This window comes from Mus musculus, chromosome 3, assembly GCF_000001635.26.
Source record: "Mus musculus strain C57BL/6J chromosome 3, GRCm38.p6 C57BL/6J".
Taxonomy (NCBI): Eukaryota; Metazoa; Chordata; class Mammalia; order Rodentia; family Muridae; genus Mus; species Mus musculus.
Genome location: NC_000069.6, coordinates 90,029,077 through 90,049,084, shown reverse-complemented (window position 1 = coordinate 90,049,084; position 20,008 = coordinate 90,029,077). Strand labels below are relative to the sequence as shown.

The 20,008-nt window shown below is 37.7% G+C and overlaps 1 protein-coding gene across 42 annotated transcripts in view; it reads left to right on the top strand.

The window, feature by feature from the left end:
* Ubap2l (ubiquitin-associated protein 2-like) overlaps nucleotides 1-20,008 on the top strand; it is a 53,021-nt gene that overhangs the window by 3,525 nt on the left and 29,488 nt on the right. For 11 of the 42 annotated variants that reach the window (XR_003954413.1, XR_003954411.1, XR_003954412.1 and 8 more), the window contains exons 2-8: nucleotides 1,186-1,315; nucleotides 4,154-4,231; nucleotides 5,275-5,385; nucleotides 10,069-10,270; nucleotides 10,620-10,715; nucleotides 14,385-14,430; nucleotides 14,908-15,020. Coding sequence is in view for 32 of the 42 variants with exons in the window: in XM_030252852.1 (XP_030108712.1) it covers nucleotides 1,226-1,315; nucleotides 4,154-4,231; nucleotides 5,275-5,385; nucleotides 10,069-10,270; nucleotides 10,620-10,715; nucleotides 14,385-14,430; nucleotides 14,908-15,020 (736 nt within the window). In the remaining 10 variants the exon portion in view is untranslated. Of the gene's footprint in view, nucleotides 1-187; nucleotides 266-1,185; nucleotides 1,316-4,153; nucleotides 4,232-5,274; nucleotides 5,386-10,068; nucleotides 10,271-10,619; nucleotides 10,716-14,384; nucleotides 14,431-14,907; nucleotides 15,021-17,714; nucleotides 17,790-20,008 lie in introns of those variants that run through there. The other 31 variants (XR_003954414.1, XR_003954415.1, NM_153489.3 and 28 more) reach the window with 6 other exon arrangements.

The following is a 20,008-nucleotide window of genomic DNA, read 5'->3' as shown; positions in this document are numbered from 1 at the left end:
GGTTATGGCTATGAACCCTTAGGCCCTTAACTGAGCTATGCCCACAGTTCATCCAGTATTATAAAACTGCAATTTCTTTGATTTATAGACTAATCTAGAAGGTTCTTCCTCCTTTCCTCCCTCTCTCCCCTTTCCTCCCTCTCTCCTCCCTTCCTTCCTTCTTTCATGTCTGTCTATCTTTTGTGACAGGATCTTACTGTGTTGCCCAGGCTGGCCTCAAATTTATGATCTTCTCTGGTCAGCTTTCCAAGTGCTGGGATTACAGGTATGTGCTGTGCCCAACTCCTGGAAGGCATGTATTTTCAGGGTTTGTTAATTGTCTTTCTTTTTGTCAAAGACACTTCAGATACTTTGACATGTTTAGAAAGTTTTTTAATATTGATAATGATTTTTGCTTATTTGCAAGATAGCAGTAATCAAGTATGTTTCTAATGTCTTTTTTTTTAAAAGTCATATGGGACAGCACATGGGAGGAAGAAGCAGGAAGATTGCCATGAGTTTGAGGCCAGCCAAGGCTACATAGACTATCTTCAAACAAACATCACATATACTTTTATACGTTTTCAGGTGTAGGGTTTGATTACTTAGCCTAGCCTAGGACTTTATGCATACAGAACCATATGTTTTATCACTGATGCATATGAATAAAAATGTAATAACAGTCATATTTATTACACTATAACAAAAAAAATGTTTTTTTCAGTGGCACACACCTGTAGTCACAATACTCAGGAAGTAGAGGAAAGATGATTAGGTTTTCTTTCTTTTTTTTTTTTTTTTTTTTTAATTACGTATTTTCCTCAATTACATTTCCAATGCTATCCCAAAAGTCCCCCACACCCTCCTCCCCCTGATTAGGTTTTCAAAGTCAGTTTTGCTATAGTATGTTTGAGGCCAGCTCACACTAAAACCCAAAATATATATTAAAAGATGGATCTTGAGTTGAAAATATAGCTAAGTTGTAGAGAGCTTGCCTAGCATATATAAAGGCCTGAGTTTGATCCCCAGCACCACTAGAAAAAAGAATAAAAGTAGGTGAATTAAAAATAAAAATAGGTGAGTTAAAAAAAAATAGATGAACTTCCTTGGTTTGTTGAGAATAGCAAAGTAATTGGTGGTAAAGTACTGATAAAATGGAATTTAAACTTTTTACCTATGTTTAACCATCTGTTTTTTCCTCTTCAGTATTCTTCCTTGTAAATACTGTTATTTGTATATACTGTAAATGATGACGTCGGTGGGCACTAACCGAGCCCGGGGAAACTGGGAACAACCTCAAAACCAAAACCAGACACAGCACAAGCAGCGGCCACAGGTAATGAATCCAAGGATGTGAATCAATGAGTAACTATACCACCTGATAGTGGTTTCCATGCAGTGTAGCATCATTCTGTGCTTTGGGGTGTTGATTTAGGTTCCTTATTGTTAGCTATTCCATGGTCTGATAACTATTAGCAACATTCTGTGTAAATGTGTTTACTTTTTTATTGTTTAATGTTGTGAGGCTTACGACTTCATTTTGAATACTGTGCTGTGTCCAGTATTAGAGCTAGTTGAGCAGTACGTTACTTATTCTCTTTAACCAATATTTATCAAATATAACCCTTTTCGTGAAAGATTTTGACTTCTGCTCTTATTTTCCCCTAAGGTTTTGAGGCCTTCCTTACCTGAGTTTTTCCTTCCCCATGAGAAACTAGCATATTCACTATTCTTGTACGTTAACAAATGAGACCATAGAGCAATCATTCTCAACCTCCCTAATACTGTGACCCTATAATACAGTTTGAGTTATGGTGACTCATTCATTTATATATAAAGAAATAATTTTTTTTGCTTTTTCATAACTCATTTTGACACTGTAACTATGAATTGTAACTAATGTGCAGGATATCTGATATGCGCCCCCCTCGCCCTGAAATGGTTGTTTGACCCTCAAAGGGATGATGAGCATTGCTAAGTTTTAGAGGAATAAATTAACTTTGGATATTAAGTTTGATTTAGATGTGTTGTAAATCACAAAATCCCTAACAAGTGTTATGGGTATGAGTTACTTACTTGAATTAAGCGCAGTGGTCCAGTATATTGATTATATAAGACTAGACTAAAGGTTTCCAGGATACTCCTTGACTTAACTTTTTACCCCTTTCTTTCCCTTTTCTCTTTCTTCTTTTTCCTCCAGAGTCTTGGTAGATAGCACTGGCTGGCCTAGTAGTCACTGTGTAGTTCAGGCTGATCTCGAACTTAGAATCTTCTGTGTGTCAGGTTTTGTGTAATAAATTCAGTTGTGGGCTGTCACCATGGTCTGTTTTCTTATTTATTTATTTATTTATTTATTTATTTATTTATTTGGTGGCAAGGTTTCTCTGTGATGCCCTGGCTGGCTTCAAACTCAGATCTGCCTGCCTCTGCCTCCTTAGTGCTAGAATTAAAGGTGTGTGACACTTTACGTGGCTCCATTTTTTTTTTTTTTTTTTTGAGACAGGTTTTCACTGAGATGTTGAGATTGGCTTTGACTTGTGATATTCTTGCCTCAGCCTTCTGAGTACATGAATTAGAGGTCTATATCACCAGATCTGCTCCCCTTAAACTTTTTTATTCAAGATAGGTTTTCTCTGTGTTGTCTCAGTTGTCCTGGAACTCACTCTGCAGACTGGGTTGGTCTTGAACTCTGAGATCATCTTGTGTCTGTCCCTGCCTTCCAAGTGCTAGGATCAAAGGCATGCACCACCACTGTCTGGCTCCCTTAATTAAACATTTTTATTTAATAGCCTTTCTAAGTAAATTTGTAGTAGAATTTTAGTACTTAAATCTCTACTCTGGGTAGATGGGGTGTGTAGTGATAGTATGCTTTTAATCCAAGCACTCAGCATGTTCTACATGAGTTACAGGATTGAGCCAGAGCTAAGCAGTGAGACACTGAAAAACAAAAACAAAGACCACTCAGTTATGGTAGTAAAATTCTTGATCTTACATATACTGTATACTTATAAGATATGTTGAGTATATCCTTGGGTTAAAATCTAATAATATTTCAAGTAAGTGGTTAGTATTGGATTGAAGAAATAGGAACCTTGTTTACACACATATATATATTTTTAAAGATTTATTTATTTATATTATATGTAAGTACACTGTAGCTGTCTTCAGACACTCCAGAAGAAGGCATTAGATCTCATTACAGATGGTTGTGAGCCACATGTGGTTGCTGGGATTTGAACTGAGGACCTTCAGAAGAGCAGTTGGTACTCTTAACTGCTGAGCCATCTCTCTAGCCCTACACAATATCTTTATAAATACATTAATGTGAATTGATGGACAGATATTTCCAGGATGAAAGCTCCTTGAGCTATGAACATTGGTGAAAAGGTTCATTGCTCTCTGGATTTAGATCTTAATTAGTTTACAGCTTCACCCTGTATTTGCCATTCTGTTTTAAGTGTCATATATTTTACTTGTTTACATTTTAAATGATATCCCCCTTCCTGGTTGCCCCTCCACAAATCCTCCATCCCCATCCCCCCTTCCTGTCTCCACTGTTTGTGTCTTAAACATTACTTTATTACTTGTTTGTTTGAGGCACAGTTTCTGTATTTTTGCTATCCTGGAATCTAGTGTGTAGACCAGGCTGACTTTAAACTCAGAGATTAGCTTGATTCTGCCTCTTGAGAGCTGGGATTAAAGGCATGCTCTACCACTGCCCTTGTCTAGTTTTTAAATTTTGTAGTGCTGAGAAGTGGCCCTATAGCTTTGAGTACTCTGGGTAAAGATCTCCCCAGTCTTGTTTTTATGTTTTTTATTTTGAGACAGGGTCTCATAAAGTTGCCTAGGCTGGCCTTGAGCTCATTTTGTAGTCTAGGTCAACCTTGAGCTTCCCATCCTTTTTTTGTTGTTTTTTTTGAGACAGGGTTTCTCTGTGTAGCACTGGCTGTCCTGGACCTCACTCTGTAGACCAGGCTGGCCTCAAACTCAGAAATCCGCCTACCTCTGCCTCCCGAGTGCTGGGATTAAAGGCATGCGCCACCACGCCCGGCTTTTTTTTTTAAATAACACAGACACAACTGAGTTGGTAAAGGGTAAAGATCTACTACTTAGATCCCTCTTAGTTAATTTCTTGCCCTTGATTAAAGTTTCTTGATTCTGTCTCAATCCCTAGGCCACTGCAGAGCAAATTCGACTTGCACAGATGATTTCGGACCATAATGATGCTGACTTTGAGGAGAAGGTGAAACAAGTGAGTGTCCTAGTTTTCTCTGAAAATATCAGAATATAATCAGGATTAAATGTCATTGATGCTTATATTGAATATAATTATCCTAGGTAGGGAAATGGCTAAGAGGGAAAGTCCTTGATGGCCTGAGTTTGAATTCCATAAAGCCATGCTTTGGAGCACACATTTGTAATCCCAGTGTTTGTTCTTACTGTGAGATGGGTGATGAGGACAGGAGAATCCCTTTCTGTTTTATACAGTGGTGAAAACAAAAAGAGAGACTTGTCTCAAGGTAGAAATACAGGACTGATACCAAGGCTGTCTTGTAACCTCTATGTATGAGCTGTGGTACACACATTCCTGCCACACATTCCTGCCCCCATATGTATGTGTGTGTGTGTACACATAAATAAATATATGGCACACATACCAGGAAAAATAATTATATTTGTTGATTTTTTTTTAGATCATTCAATAATTAACTTCATTGCAATTATATTGCATTCCTTTGGATAGGTACTTTGTCCAAAAAGTTTTGTCTTAATTCTGACTTTGTGGGGTGTGTGTGTGTTGTGTTGTGTTTTTCTTCTGACACACCCAGAATCTTGGCATGATAAATTCATACCTTATTACTGAGTGATATTCTCAGCCCCTTGTACCTGGGAAGCATGGAAAACGATATGTAGAGCTCGTGTCTCAACTTAATTCTCCATTTAATGCTTAACTATTCTGACTCCATCTCTAAGCCATAGTTCTTACTGGATGTGTTTATATACACAGATGCTATGGTACTTGATGTGGAGGCAACAAGATAATTTGTGGGAGCTGGGCTTTTTCTTCCCGTGTAGGTTCTAGGGATTGAACTTAAGTTATCTGGCTTGGTAGTAAGTGCTTTTACTTGCTGGCCCTCTCTCCAGCCTTAAAATTTTGTTTTTGGAAGTATAGTTATGTTTTACATGTCTTCTTTTTTAAGGTCTTCTTTGAAATGTACCTGGTGTGTCATCCCTTCATCTATTTTTCTTGTAAGAGTATAAAACTGCTTATGATTACTGCTTTTTTTCTTTCAGTTGATTGATATCACAGGCAAAAACCAGGATGAATGTGTGATTGCTTTGCATGACTGCAATGGAGATGTCAACAGAGCCATCAATGTTCTCCTGGAAGGAAATCCAGACACGGTAGAGAACTAATAACATTTTTGAGAATGGGGGTCTGGGTTGGGAGACTAGTAATAATTTTAAAAGTTGCTAGTAGACAGATGGTCTTAAAACAGCCTGCCTTTTCTCTAAATAGAATAAGAAACATCCATAGAGATCCTGGCAGGTTACAAATACTGTACCTTTTGTATACACATCCTCTTCATAAGAGTCATTAGGAGAAAGCAAGTGAAGTAAGTCTCTTCTAATTGGTCTGGAATAAGTTGTTCATTCCAGATAATTGATTTCAAGGCTTGGAAGGGTTATGTTGCTTTGAACTAGAGGTGCTATTTTACAGTCTTGATTACTAATCAGAGAAGATTTCTCTTTTCATATTTGTACTAACAAGAAATAAATTGCTAGATTCTAAATTGAGGACATTCCTATATAGTTATTATCTTTATATTAACATGCTGTTTCATTGCTTGAACTCAGTTTTGTTGTACTATTAAAAAGATGAGCTATATAGCCTGTTTATATTCTTGGATCTGATGAAGAATATCTTAGAAGATCATGTGCCTTAGAATTTAGACAGTTACTTTGATTTCTCATCCCACCAAATAAGTTTGTTTTTTCTGTGTCTCATCTTTAACAATAGAACATTGCCTTATTGCCATTGTGGGTTTTTTTTTTTTTTGAGACAGGGTTTCTCTGTATAGCCCTGGCTGTCCTGGAACTCACTTTGTAGACCAGGCTGGCCTGGAACTCAGAAATCTGCCTGCCTCTGCCTCCCGAGTGCTGGGATCAAAGGCGTGCGTCACCACGCCCGGCGCCATTGTGATATTGCTAAAGCTCTTATTAGAGAACTTTAGTTTTATATGGATAGATCATTTTGAAAGATTCTCACTATACTGATCTTTCACTGAGGAATGTTTGGTTGAAATAGAGTTCATCCTTTAAAATACCAACTTAACTATATTAACTATCTCACAATTTCATATGTATATTAATATAACTTTGATCATATTTCCTCCATTAGCTTTTTTATCCCCTTCTGCCTCTTGCCAAACTCAAATATCTCTCCCTTCTACTTTACTGCCTTTATGTGTATCTTTAATTAGGCTTACCATACATGAATATGGATTAGAAGTTGCTTACTTGAGCAAGGATAATTTATCAGTGGCTACACTGCTGAGTAATATGATTCCCCCTCCTCCAGCAACCATTAACTGTCTGTGTCTCTTCAGGCAGGAGTGGGGCCTTACGTGCCCTTCTCCCATGCATGATGGAATGTTGTAGGACCCAGTCTTGTGCCAGGACATTGCTGATATGAGTTAATGTTGTCTTGCCATAGCATAACAAGAAGACAGCTTCTCACGGCTCTCCTTCCTATCCTCTAGCTCTTTTAACTATGTTCTCTTATGTTTACTGAGTCTTGGAAAGGGGTGCTGTAGATGCCTGACTTAGGGCTGAGTATTCAACAGTTATTTATTCTCAGCACTTTGACCATAATACATCTCTATCAACTCTTGCCTACTACAGAAAGACTCAAAGAAGTTATATGTTAATGTGCATGTTGAGGATCAAACTTGGGCAGGCACTGTAATGGCTTGGTGTCTCTCTAGCTCAATGTGTTTACAGAACTAAAATGTGAACCTCAAACTTGATACCCTTCAGCCTCAGCCCCTCATTGCTGGGATTACATGTGTATTCCACCAGGTCTGACTTAAACTTATTCTTTGTTTGTTTTTGTTTATAGGATACTCTCTTATTATTACTATTTTGTATTTTTAAAAAATGTATTGTTGGACCAGGCCTGATGATGCAGGCCTTTAATCCAGTACTCAGGAGGTAGAGGCAGATCTCTTGAGTTTGTTTGAGGCCAGCCTGCCTGAATTATAGAGTTAGTTCCAGGGCAGCTAGACAGCCAGTACTGTTATATAGGGAAACTCAAAAAAAGAAAAAAGAAAAAAAAACAGCCACAAAAAAAAACCCTTACTGGTCAAGTTTTTATTATGTTTGTGTGACGTGTATAGGGGTAGACATGTGCATGTGGACATCAAAGGCTAGCAGTCAGGAGTTGGTTTTCAAAGCAAGTGCCTTTACCTGCCAAACTATCTCACCTGTTGTCATGCTTTTTAAAAGGTTCAAATTTTTCTTTGCAGAAGTTGTAGCTTATTTCTCTTATCTCACCTCTTGTGGCTTCTGTCTAGTTATACAAATCTGATCTCCTCTGTCAAAAAAAAGGAAAATGAGCTAGCACATATTCCACTTAGGCCACATTTAAATCAACTACTATAAATAAAGCCAATGAGGAGTACTCATAGTATTGAATATTTTTTAGTGGATAAGATCACTAAAAAAGAATACTAACACAGTGTCAAAGGAAGATCATAATAGTAATTTTTTTCCCTTACAGAACTCACTGTTGTCAGCAGTTCATATATACATCACAGACTTTACCTTGAGATAGGATTTATCTGTTTAGCTCTGGGCTGTCCTGGAACTCACTCAGTAAATCCACCTGTGTCTGCCTCCTGAGTGCTGGAATTAAAGACACGGCCACTATTTCTGGCTGTTACACAGATTCTATAAACTTGTCAGAATTTGAGTCAGACTAGCATAAAATTTGAAAACTTGGCTGGATATGGTTGTGTACACCTTTATCCAAATACTCAGTGGCAGAGACAGTTGAATCTCTGTGAGTTTGAGGCCAGCTATATCTTTGTAGTAGGGTAACCTGGATAACATAGTAAGTTCTCATTTCAAAACCAAAAAACCTTAAAGTTTGTCGGAACTTGTTAGTCTGATGTTCAGTGTTCGTGGTACAGATTTAGGTGTAGAATTATGATGACTTAGGAATCTAAGTTTCAGTGAGCATCAAATGACATACCAGCCACTATTGGTACATACCAACTGGAATAAATCATTAGGAAAATGCATAGGGAGGAATTTGCTACGTTCTAGGTTAATACTTGTCTTGGTAAAATGCTGTTACTTTATTTAAAAAAGAAAAACAACTTTATATGTATATTTAGCCAACATACAGTGATGTGGAATGTCTATATCACTTGCATGTCTGGTATCCTTGGCATCAGATTCCAAGGAAATTGGACATACAGATGGTTGTGAACTGCAGTGTTGGTACTGGGTTGTTGGAACCCGAATCCTTCAGAAGAGTAACTGATACTTTTTTGTTTGTTTGCTTGTTTGATTGGTTTTTCAAGACAGGGTTTCTCTGTGTAGCCCTGGCTGTCCTGGAACTCACTCTGTAGACCAGCTGGCCTTGAACTCAGAAATCCACCTGCCTCTGCCTCCCAAGTGCTGGGATTAAAGGCATGCGCCACCACTGCCTGGCTAACTGATACTCTTAACCCTCTGAGCCACCTATCCAGCCCCTGCTGAATTACTTACACGATCAAAACGTGATACTGTTTTTTTAATATATATAAATTTTATTTGACTTTTGAAGTGATAGTGCTTGGATTGAAATCAGGCTTTCATACATGTGTGTATTCTACTATTGAGAGCCTTGTACCCTAACCCCCAGCCCTAGACTTAACTTTTTTTTTTTTTTTGGTTTTTTTTTGGGGGGGGGGTTTCAAGACAGGGTTTCTCTCTATAGCCCTGGCTATCCTGGAACTCACTTGGTAGACCAGCTGGCCTTGAACTCAGAAATCCGCCTGCCTCTGCCTCCCAGGTGCTGGGATTAAAGGCGTGCACCACTACCACCCAGCCTAACTTTATTTTTAACTCAAATCTTTATTTTGTCAAGATGTGCATAAGATTAATCATTTTAACATATGAGTAAGAGAAATAACTGTTTTCCTTCTAAATTTATGGGTTTCATAAAATATGCTAGAGGACAAAACTTACTCAGTTTTCATCTACTAGTAACATTTAGAAACCTTCAGTTTTAAGTTTTGCTTAATTTGATAAGAATGTATGTAGCCCAATGTCGTGCCTCAGGCCTTTATTCCCAGCACTGAGGAGGTAGAAGTAGTCAGATCTCTGAGTTAGAGGCCAACCTGGACTACATAATTAGTTCCAGGCCAGCTATCGTGAGGTAATGAGACCTTGTCTCAACACAAACAAAAAAGAATTTCAACTGTAATGTGTTGATGAATCTAGAGAGATTTTTTTTTTCTAGTTTAGGGAAGGTGCTTGATAAGGAGCAGTCCCTAGGTTCTTAGACTACTGTACCTGAGCTACTGAGCTGAATAGAACTTAGAAGTCATCTCTGCATGTATTAGCCAGGTAGTGTGATGAATATCTGTTATCTCAGCTTTTGGTGCTAAGGTGGAGGGATTGGAAATTTGAGTGTAGCCTGTCCCATGGTCCCCTACCTCCCACCTCATAAAACAAAAATACTTCACTTTTGGCATCACTAAGTGTAAGAGTTGAGTTTATCTGTATTCTGCATATAAACAGAAGTAAACTAATACATATTTGTTTCTGTTTTTTGTATGTTTGCTTGTTTGAGACAGAATTTCTCTGTGTAGTCCTGGCTGTGCTAGAAGTCACTCTAGACCATTCTGGCCTTGAACTTAACAGAGATCTACCTCACCCTGCCTCCTGAGTGCTGGAGTTAAAGGCATGGATTACATTGTCTGGCTCAAAATTTCTTAACTGTGGGTCCTGAGAAGATAATTGTACTAGTTTTCATCCTTAGTGAATTAATTGTAGTTCATATTGATCAAACATGAGTGTTCTACCTTTCTTTAGCATTCCTGGGAGATGGTTGGGAAGAAGAAAGGAGTCTCAGGACAAAAGGATGGTGGACAAACTGAATCTAATGAAGAAGGAAAAGAAAATCGAGACCGGGACAGAGACTATAGTCGGCGACGTGGTGGGCCACCAAGACGGGGGAGAGGTGCCAGCCGTGGACGAGAGTGTATGCATGGGGCTTTATCAAAACCAGCTGTGGGTTAGTAATGTCTGGACTTCAGGCATGTGTCAGGATCCTGCTAGGCAGGCCCCTGTAACCATTATATCACCTATTTGCATTTCTTGCCATCATCTGTTAAGACCTTGACATCTTTTACATGTAGCCTTTCCTACAGTAGTCACTTATATGACAATCATGTAGTCATTTGTAAAGTTACTTGACTCAGCTCTCTGTGATGTCTCATCACTATCCCGAGTGACCTTCGTGTTCCATCCTACCAGGTCATGTTCTCTTAGTTTTGTCTCCCTGACACTGTGTTCAATATAATGCATATGTTTGTATGTATCCTAACAGATCACGTTCTGTCTGTGTGTGTTTTATATTTCAGTTCGGGGCCAGGAAAATGGATTGGATGGCACCAAGAGTGGAGGGCCTTCTGGAAGAGGCACAGACAGAGGCAGAAGAGGCCGTGGCCGTGGCAGAGGTGACAGTGTTGAGGGGAAGTGGCATATAGGCATGAGATAGTTATCTTAGTAAGGTTGACAAGCAAATAAACACTAGAATATATATTTATTTTTGTTAGGTAGAATAGGAAAGAAGGGAGATGACAACCCTAGTCTTTTTGTTAATGTAGTACACTTGCTTGAACAGCAGTGTGTGTAAATGCCTGTGCATGTGTTTATGTGTGTGTCGAGGGGGGACAGATACCAAAATCAGGTGGCAGTGCTCCCTAAACACTTTTTATTTTCTAGTTTTTCATTTTTAAACTTAAATTTTTATTACATGGTTTTTAAACTTTTTATTCAAGGAAGATTATATTTTTCATAGTGATGAACAATGAATTCATGAGTTCTCAGTTCCTTTTTTCCCTTCACTGTTTTCTCTTACTCATTTCCCTGACTCTGATCAAAGTTTCAGAGATGTGTAAAGGTTTTTTTGCATATTTGTTTTCTGTTTTTTTGTCTTTGTTTTTTGTTTGTTTTGTTTTTGCTTTTGCTTTTTTATATTGTTGCACATGTGCGTAAGCACTCTACCATTAAATATAAACCTAGAACCCAGTAGATGACATTGGATCTGCTCTTAAAACCGCAGATAGCAGGATGTGGTAGCATATGGCTTTAATCCCAGCACTTGAGAGGCAGAGGCAAATGGATCTCTCAGTTTGAGGCCGGCTTGATAGACAGAGTGAGTTCCAGGACTGCCAGGGCTACACAATACAAAACAGACAGACAAAAACAAAACAAAAAAGAATCACAGACTTAAGAACCACTGTAGGTTCTGGTACCAAATCCAGGGTTTCTTTTTTCTTTTTTTTGGTTTTTCAGACAGGGTTTCTCTGTATAGTCCTGGCTGTCCTGGAGCTCACTCTGTAGACCAAGCTGGCCTTAAACTCAGAAATCCGTCTGCCTCTGCCTCCCAAGAGCTGGGATTAAAGGTGTGAGCCACCATTGCCTGGCTAAATCCAGGGTTTCTACAAGAGCAGGAAGCACTCTTAACTATGGAGCCACCTCTAGCCCCTCATTTATATATATTTTTTTTTGTTAAAAGCAACATTGTGATAGACCTCTTTATTGATAAATCTTGTGATTGTTTCTTTTGGATAATTTTTTTAGAAATGGGCTTTCGATGCACAGGGTTTTAAGACTTTTTTTCTTGTTCCAAGAGTGATGCTAAGGAATGCTAGGCAAATGTTTGTTACTGGATGGATCAAGGTCCATAAAAACCTTTAATTACATTTTTACTGATTTTGTGGACATATATGTGTGACACGGGTGAATGGCAGTGAACCTTTCTTTTCTACTATGTGGGTCCTGGGAATTGAATTTACATCATTAGATTTGGCAGCAAGTATCTTTACCCCATCTAGCCATATCACAAGCCCTGGTTTTAAGACTTTTTTTCTTCTTTTTTTTTTTAAAGATTTATTTATTATATTACATCTAAGCACACTGTAGCTGTCTTTAGAAACCAGAAGAGGGCGTCGGATCTCATTATGGGATGGTTGTGAGCTACCATGTGGTTGCTGGGATTTGAACTCAAGACTTTCAGAAGAGCAGTCAGTGTTCTTAACCGCTGAGCCATCTCTCCAGCCCCAAGACTTAGGTCTTACTAAGCAGTTCTGGCTATGTAGGCCAGGCTGGTGTGGAACTCACAGACATCTACCTGCCACTGCTTCCTGAATGCTAGGATCGAAGATATTTCAGCAAAGTGGACTTTGTTGGTAATGGTAAAAAAAAAATTACTATAAACCATAAATTCTGGACACATTTCAAAAATGTCATACCAAAGAAATATGGAGACATACTACTAGTAAGGAAAGAAAAGTTAAAAATCTGAAATAAAAAGCCACCCAGCTTTTTATCAGTGAGATAACCACCAGAAATGCTTCCTGTAAAAAGTTAAAAAAAAAAAAAGAAAAAAAAACAAAAAACCCTGAGGTTCAGCCATTAAATAGTACTTCCTGTTCTTGCAGAGGTCCTGCTTTCTGTTCCCAGCATCCACACAATGTCTCACAACCATCAGTAACTCCAGTTCAAAGATATCTGATGTTTGCTTTGACTTCCTCAAGTACCTCCTGCACACATGCGATGCCCATATGTGTGTATGTATGTATACACATATATACACTTAGAAGTGGTAGTGTACAGCTGTAATCATAGCTCTCAGGAGGTAGAGGCATGTGGATTTCTGTGGGTTTTGATAACCATCATTGAGGGGAAAGTCTGCAGTGTTTCTCTAAAACAAAATATCACAAGAGAAAAAGTACCAAATGTTCAAAAGTTTTGAGTAAATTCGCATTCTTGGATAAACATGATAGTGTCCCTTGTTAGTCAGATCTTGCTCCCCCCTCCCCCCAAAAAAAATCTAAAATGCTTTGTACTGAGCAGTAAGAATGCTGAAGATAAGAGTAGTCTACAGCTTACTAAGAGGCTTTCCGCTCTGGCCAGGTCAGATAGGTTTCAAAATTGCTTCTCTAGGGTCTTGAATGTAGGTGTCACTTACATCTGGCTATTTTGTCTTAATAACATCAGTTATGTTCTCTCTTAATGAGATACTGAGCAAAAAATCCCTTTTGGTTTAATATTAATTTCAAAACTTGTAAACTGGTATACTTTTGCCACATATTTCTTTGCTCTGGGAGTTTTGGCTTTAGTAACTTTTTGTGGAATGGTCTTATTTTAATTGACCATCTTTTGCTTTTCTTTCCTTACTATTCCTTGATTTTAGCCAATTCTTTGTATTTTAAGTGAATTTTCTATAAGTTAGTAGACTTATTTGGGAAGTTCTCCACCTACTTTTAGCAACATAAGGCATACATTTATTCACACTACTTTTTTGGTAGTGGATAGACTCCATGGCTGAGGACTTGAATTAGGTAATTAGCATTTAACTTGGTAGTGATTCTCATCTCTCTTGTACATTCAGGCCCATTGGTTTTAGAATTGTCAGTACCAATTTCATAAACCCAGGTAAAGGGAACAGCTTTTACCAACCAAAGTGATGCATTGAATTCATCTGGCTGAAACAGTCTAAGAATCTTATCTGGCCCCTTGTAGGTTTTGTTTTTTGTCTTTTTAAACACCCTTGTAGGTTTCTTTTCTTTTTGTTTTGTTTTGTTTTTGTTTTTTTTTGAGACAAATTCTCATTGGCCTGGAAATTCACCAGTGGGCTGTTTGGCTTGCCCAGGAATCTATCAAGTTGAGGGGTTTTTTGTTTTGTTTTGTTTTGTTTTGTTTTGTTTTAAAGATTTATTTATTTATTACATGTAAGTACATCTTAGGTGCCTTCAGACATTCTAGAAGAGGGAGTCATATCTCATTACGGATGGTTGTGAGCCACCATGTGGTTGCTGGGATTTGAACTCAGGACCTTTGGAAGAGCAGTCAGTGCTCTTAAACACTGAGCCATCTCTCCAGCCCAAGTTGAGGTTTTTATGCTAAGATGTCAAGCACTTTACCTGCATTATCTATCTCCCTCCCCTTTGGCAGTTTAAGCAGCAGATAAACAGCTGTTGGCAGTAATGATTGTTTCATGTTAGATTAATTGGTATGCTCCATGGTACTGGAAGAAATAAACACTTAGCTATTCCAAAGATGTCTTGCCTGGGTAGGTTTTCAGTATCAGCTTCTAAAATATTTCTGTTTTTGTGCAGGTAGTTCTGGTAGGCGAGGAGGAAGGTTTTCTGCTCAAGGAATGGGGTAAGTTTCATTGATGTTTTAAATTTTCACTCTGAGAATGGACAAAGAGAACTTCAGCCAAAACGAGATTGAATAATTTGTAGACTTGCTTTTTTAATTGAGCTCCACTGTTTTTACAGCCTAAGCAACTTTAAGCTTACAGTCGTCTTGCCTCAGCCTCTGAAATGATGGTATTACAATGTGTGCACCATGACACCTGGCTGATTTGTAGATGAATAAAAAATGTCGGTTTGTGCTCATTTTCAGGTCTATGCATTCACCATCTCTATCATTGTGTATAGCTTATGCTATGCCATTTCCCAGTAGCTGATCTTAAAAAGCCTGTGTGGTTATAGAATGAGGACTGATCTTGTTAGGAGGAAATGGTCAAGATTGTGCTTGTTTTATTCACGTTAATGTTCCCTGTATCTGCTAATGAAGTTAGAAAATGTAAAGCTTTTATTATTTATTTATTTATTTATTTATTTATTTATTTAGAACCTTTAACCCAGCTGATTATGCAGAGCCAGCCAACACTGATGATAACTATGGCAATAGCAGTGGCAATACATGGAACAACACTGGCCACTTTGAACCAGATGATGGAACAAGTGAGTGACTTTTCTAAGAATTTTTTTCTTATTTTGGCATGTTGCTATGGATTGAAAAATCAGGGTCTGTGCATAATAGCCAAATATACCATTGGGATGTACTCATTCCTGGAAATAACTTTGCATAAAACATTTTTGTTATTTTATGATTATACATAGATTTAAAAGCTGAACAGAGATAGAAAAGATAGTATAAGGATGAAGATTTAATGTGTATAGTATTAGTTCGTCATGGGTTTGTGAGCATATTTTATGTATCAGTTTACCTGATCACTCTTTTATGAAGTAGCCAAGGCAAGTCACAACCCTTCCCATAATACCACTTGTTTGGGTTTTAACATACCTGCAAGCTGGCCTGGAACTCATGGGTTTTTTTTTTGTTTTGTTTTGTTTTGTTTTTTGGCTAAGCTTCCCAAGTGCTAGAATGATAGATGTATGCTTCCACACCTAACCTGAAATCAGTCCTATTTTTAGGAAATTTTATTTATTTAGTTGTTGTTGTTGAGACTAGACTTGTGTCCCAAGTGGGCCTTAAGCTCACTATGTGAGTGAAGATGATCTGCTTCTCTTGTCTCCACTTGTCCAGGAATTATATACAGGAGCACACACACCATACCTGGCTTTAATATAGGGTTTATAATCACCGTCTTAATGATAAAGCTGAAGGTTGAAAGAGATTATGAATTTACTAGTATTTGAGTTCAGAACTATTTGACTCTAAAACTTTATGCTCTTTCCATTAGCCCATATGGCAGCTTCTAGTGCTATGTGTATTTTGTAGCATTCTATATTAGGGGACTTTCAGCTTTGAGTATAATAAATTAAACTGAGTAAGATACTAGTCAAGATTAACAGAACCCAGAGTCAGAGTCAAGAAGCACTATTGATTTATTTTCTAAATACCAAAATAGGAATGTTGTTGAATGAAGTATTTTGAGACAGGATTTCTTTGTGACAGAATAGCCCTGGCTATTCTGGAATTTACTTTGTGTAGACCAAGCTGACCTTGAGAGCCTCTTGAGGTTAAAGGTGTGATCCACCACCACTTAGGTGGAATGTCCTTTTTTTTTCTTCCTTTTTCTTTTTTTTAATATATACTGGGATATAATAATATAATATATCCCAGAAGAGACTTACTGGACTTCTAGCTTTCCATTGAATAGTCTTTTTGGTGTTTTTCACTTGGTAGAGTGTTTATAGGTTTTGAATAAAACCACTTTTGTAGATATGTTTAGGCTTAGGGGTTATACCAACATATTTTCAAGGTTAAAAGATAATATGCTGTTTTAATAAGAGCATCCCTAGAATTTAGAGTATATTGTTTTTTGTTTTTGTTTTTTTGAATTTTTTTCACAGTGCTGGGGATTGAATCAGGACATTATGCATGCTAAGCAAAAACTCTGTCATCCTTGCTTGGCACCTAGAATGCCTTCTTTTTTTGTGATATCAAACTTTTGCTGTTTGAATTGGCATATGCGAACTTGTGGGTTTTTTATTTTACAAAGAGGTCTGGGTTTAACAGAAGTCTTAAAATTTTAGACTTGTTGACATGTTACTTCAAATTTTACTATATTTATCCACACACATATGGTAAAATGTGTTGGGTAATTTGCTTGCATGTATGTCTGTATACAACATGCGTGCTTTGCCTGTGGAGGCCAGAAAAGGATATTAGATCCCTTACAACTGGAGATTGGATGGTTATTGACTGCTGGGTGGATACTAGAAATTGAATCCTTGTCCTCTGACCCACTGAGGCATCTCTCAAGCTTCCTCTTTTTTAAATTTTTAGTTTTTCCTGTGGGTGGACGCAGAACCTGAGGTACTGAAAAAAAAAATGTGGGCATCTTAATAGATTCCCTTAATCATTTGACTGTGAAGTGGTTTTAATATATTGTTAGGCTTTATTTCTTTTTCTTTTGTAGAAGCAGTGGTAACAGTTTAAATATTTTAAAAAAAACCGATTTTTTTTTTTTTTACCTATAGTGTATTAGATATTTAGGTTTTTAATCTTTGGAAGAAAAAACAATGGAAAATAAGGGATTGGCTTTTAGTCTAGATTAAAAAACTTGGGTGTATGTGTATGTGGGGGTGTCGTTCCCAGTCCTTATCCTTGGATGTCTTTTTGTTGTTGTTGTTGTTGGGGTAGGCGGGGAATGTGGTGGCAGGGACTGGGTTTCTTTGTATAATCCTAGCTCACTCTAGACCAGGCTAGCTTCAGACTTATAGATCTGCCTGCCTCTTCCTTTCTAGTGCTGGGAAAGGCATGTACCACCACCATCCAGCTCCTAACCCCCATTTTCCCAAGCTGTCTTTAAGAATCTGATTGGGAAAATAAGGACTGTTGTAATGATTAGAACAGAACAGATTTTACAAGTCTGGAGTCACAAATCAATGATGTATGGCTAGAAAGCAATGATAGATGATGCCACTGTCATCTTCCTGTGTGAAAGGATTGGTGATAGCTTCATATGTTCCTGTTGTCATCTCATGATGTGACATACCTTTATGCATGATCTCTTTTATGTTTTCATAGAGCAAACTTCAAATTCCTTTTTTAATTTAAGAAATAATTCAAATCTACCCTTAAAATATCCACAGGTACAATGGGAATTACGTATTGGGGGCAGATGTTCTCATTCACAAGCAAAATTTCACTGGTTGTTTTTTCTTTTCTTTTCTTTTTTGTTTCAGGACTTGATTTCATTGGGGTTGAGGGGTCAAATTATCCCCGAAAATTTGAGACTGCTCCTGGTATGATACATCCAGGTGCCTAATTGCCCCGGATATTTTTACAGATTTTTATGAATTGAAATATCTGTGGATATGTGGATTTTTCTGTCTTTCTGCTTTTTTTTTCTTTCTACCTTTTTCTTTAATCTTCTGTGTCCACTTTTACCTCCCCAAAATGTATTCATTTAGTAAATATTTGGCATTTACATTGACTGAGCTTTGTGCTGTGGGAATGTAAACCCTAAGTTTTGTAGAACATTTCATTTTACTGTTGCTAGTTTCCTTAGTCATAACTGAACTTCCAGTATAGGAAAGCATCAAGCACAAGTATATATATCAAGTTACCAGTGTACAGAAAGAAAATTCTTGCACAAAGAACCTAGGTTAGGTAACTATTTAGTCCATTCTAACTCCAGGTTTATATTAAGTGCTAACTCATTTGGACTTCCATTTATTGCAGATGAGGCAGATTTCAGGGAGAAGAGAGGGAAGAACTGTAAGAGTAAGAGGCTATTATTTGTGACTTGTATTTCCCTGTAGCAAATAATTTCTATTAGCAAAAAAATTTTTTTTGTTTGTTTTTTAAAGATTGATTTATTTTATGTATATGAGTACACTGTCACTCTATTCAGACACATCAGAAGAAGGCATCAAATCCCATTACAGATGGTTGTGGGCCACCATGTGGGTGCTGGGAATTGAACTCAGGACCTCTGGAAGAGCAGTCAGTGCTCTTAACTGCTGAGCCATCTCTTAGAGCCCTATTTTGAAATTTTTAAGTGGTTTTTGTAGCTGTTAGATGTTTTTTTTTGCCTTTTTCTCTTTAATGAAATACGATCTTATTATGTAGACCACCAGGTTGCCCTCAAAAAGTCTGTATGCAGACAGGCATGCTTATATCTGTCTGCATATGTAGATGTGAGCATCTTGATCTCAGAGATCAATATCTTTATTAATCTGTTGCAACCTTCCTGTTCTCTGAATGCACCTGAAGCTCATCAATTCAAATAGGTTAGCCGGCCAGCAAGCCCCAGTAATCCTCCTGTTCTGCTTCCTGGGGCTAGCATTAGACTCATGCCTCTGTGCTTTGTTTTGTTTTTATGATGCTGGGAGTCAAATCCAGGGTTTCGTGCAAGCGTGCTCCCACTGAACCAAATGCCCAACCTATGCCTAATTTCTAAGTTAATGTTGGCATTTGAACTCATGCATGCAAAAAAGTCTTTACCTACTGAACCATCTTTCCTTGCCCCATGACCTCAAGTTTTTTATGTTCTTGTGTTACCTTTGAAGTATTGGAAGGAGGCATACTCAATCATTTGTTAACTTTCTTATTTTTACTTTAAGATTTTTATTTTTATTGAGACAGAATCTCACTTTGCATCCTTGACAGGCCTGGAATTTGCTGTCTAGACCAAGTTGTCCTGGAGGAGATCCTCAGTCTCCTGAGTTTTTAGATCGAAAGGACTTGTCACTATGCTTAGCAACCACTTGTCGATTCTTGAGAAAACTTCAAAAGTGATTCATATATTATGAGTTCTTGTGTTTTAAAAAAAGGGAAAGTTCTAGTTTCTGGTAGAGACAAATTCTTATATTAGTGTTCTGGTAGAAGAGAAGAATTCTATTTCTCAAAAATGTTTTTATGAGACATTTTCTTTGAGATGTGTATGTGAGACAAAAAATTGTGAGGAAGGGGAAAAGGGGAATGTTAGAATTGACAAGTCTCTTGCTGTCCAAGCATGAGGACTGGAGTTTAGATTCTCACCATTTACAAGCCACACGGATGTAGAGGCCTGTCTATAACCCAGAACTTGGGAAGAGATGGGATCCTCTATGTAAGCTGGCAGCTAAACAAGATCAGCTTTAGGTTGAGCCAGAGACCCTGCCTCAGTAAAACAAAGGGGCACAGAAAATACATGAAATCAACCTCTAGTTTCCACCTACTTTTTGAACACATACCAGCACAAACACAACATTGTGTCTACACTTATGAACATATATACATAACACACACACAGAGGGTATGGGGGAGAGCGTGAGAGAGAACAAGCGAGCAACAAAGACGCCCATGTATATATATGTTTATATATATATATATATATATGTATATATAGAAGTGGGCTGATTGTATATAGAACTTTTATCTACAGACTTTTAGCTCAAGAGAAGGGGAAAATGATTTCCTTCATGGTCTGTGCAATACCTTTTGCAGGACAGATTCTATATTCTCTATAAGTGCTATTGTACATACTTGATTT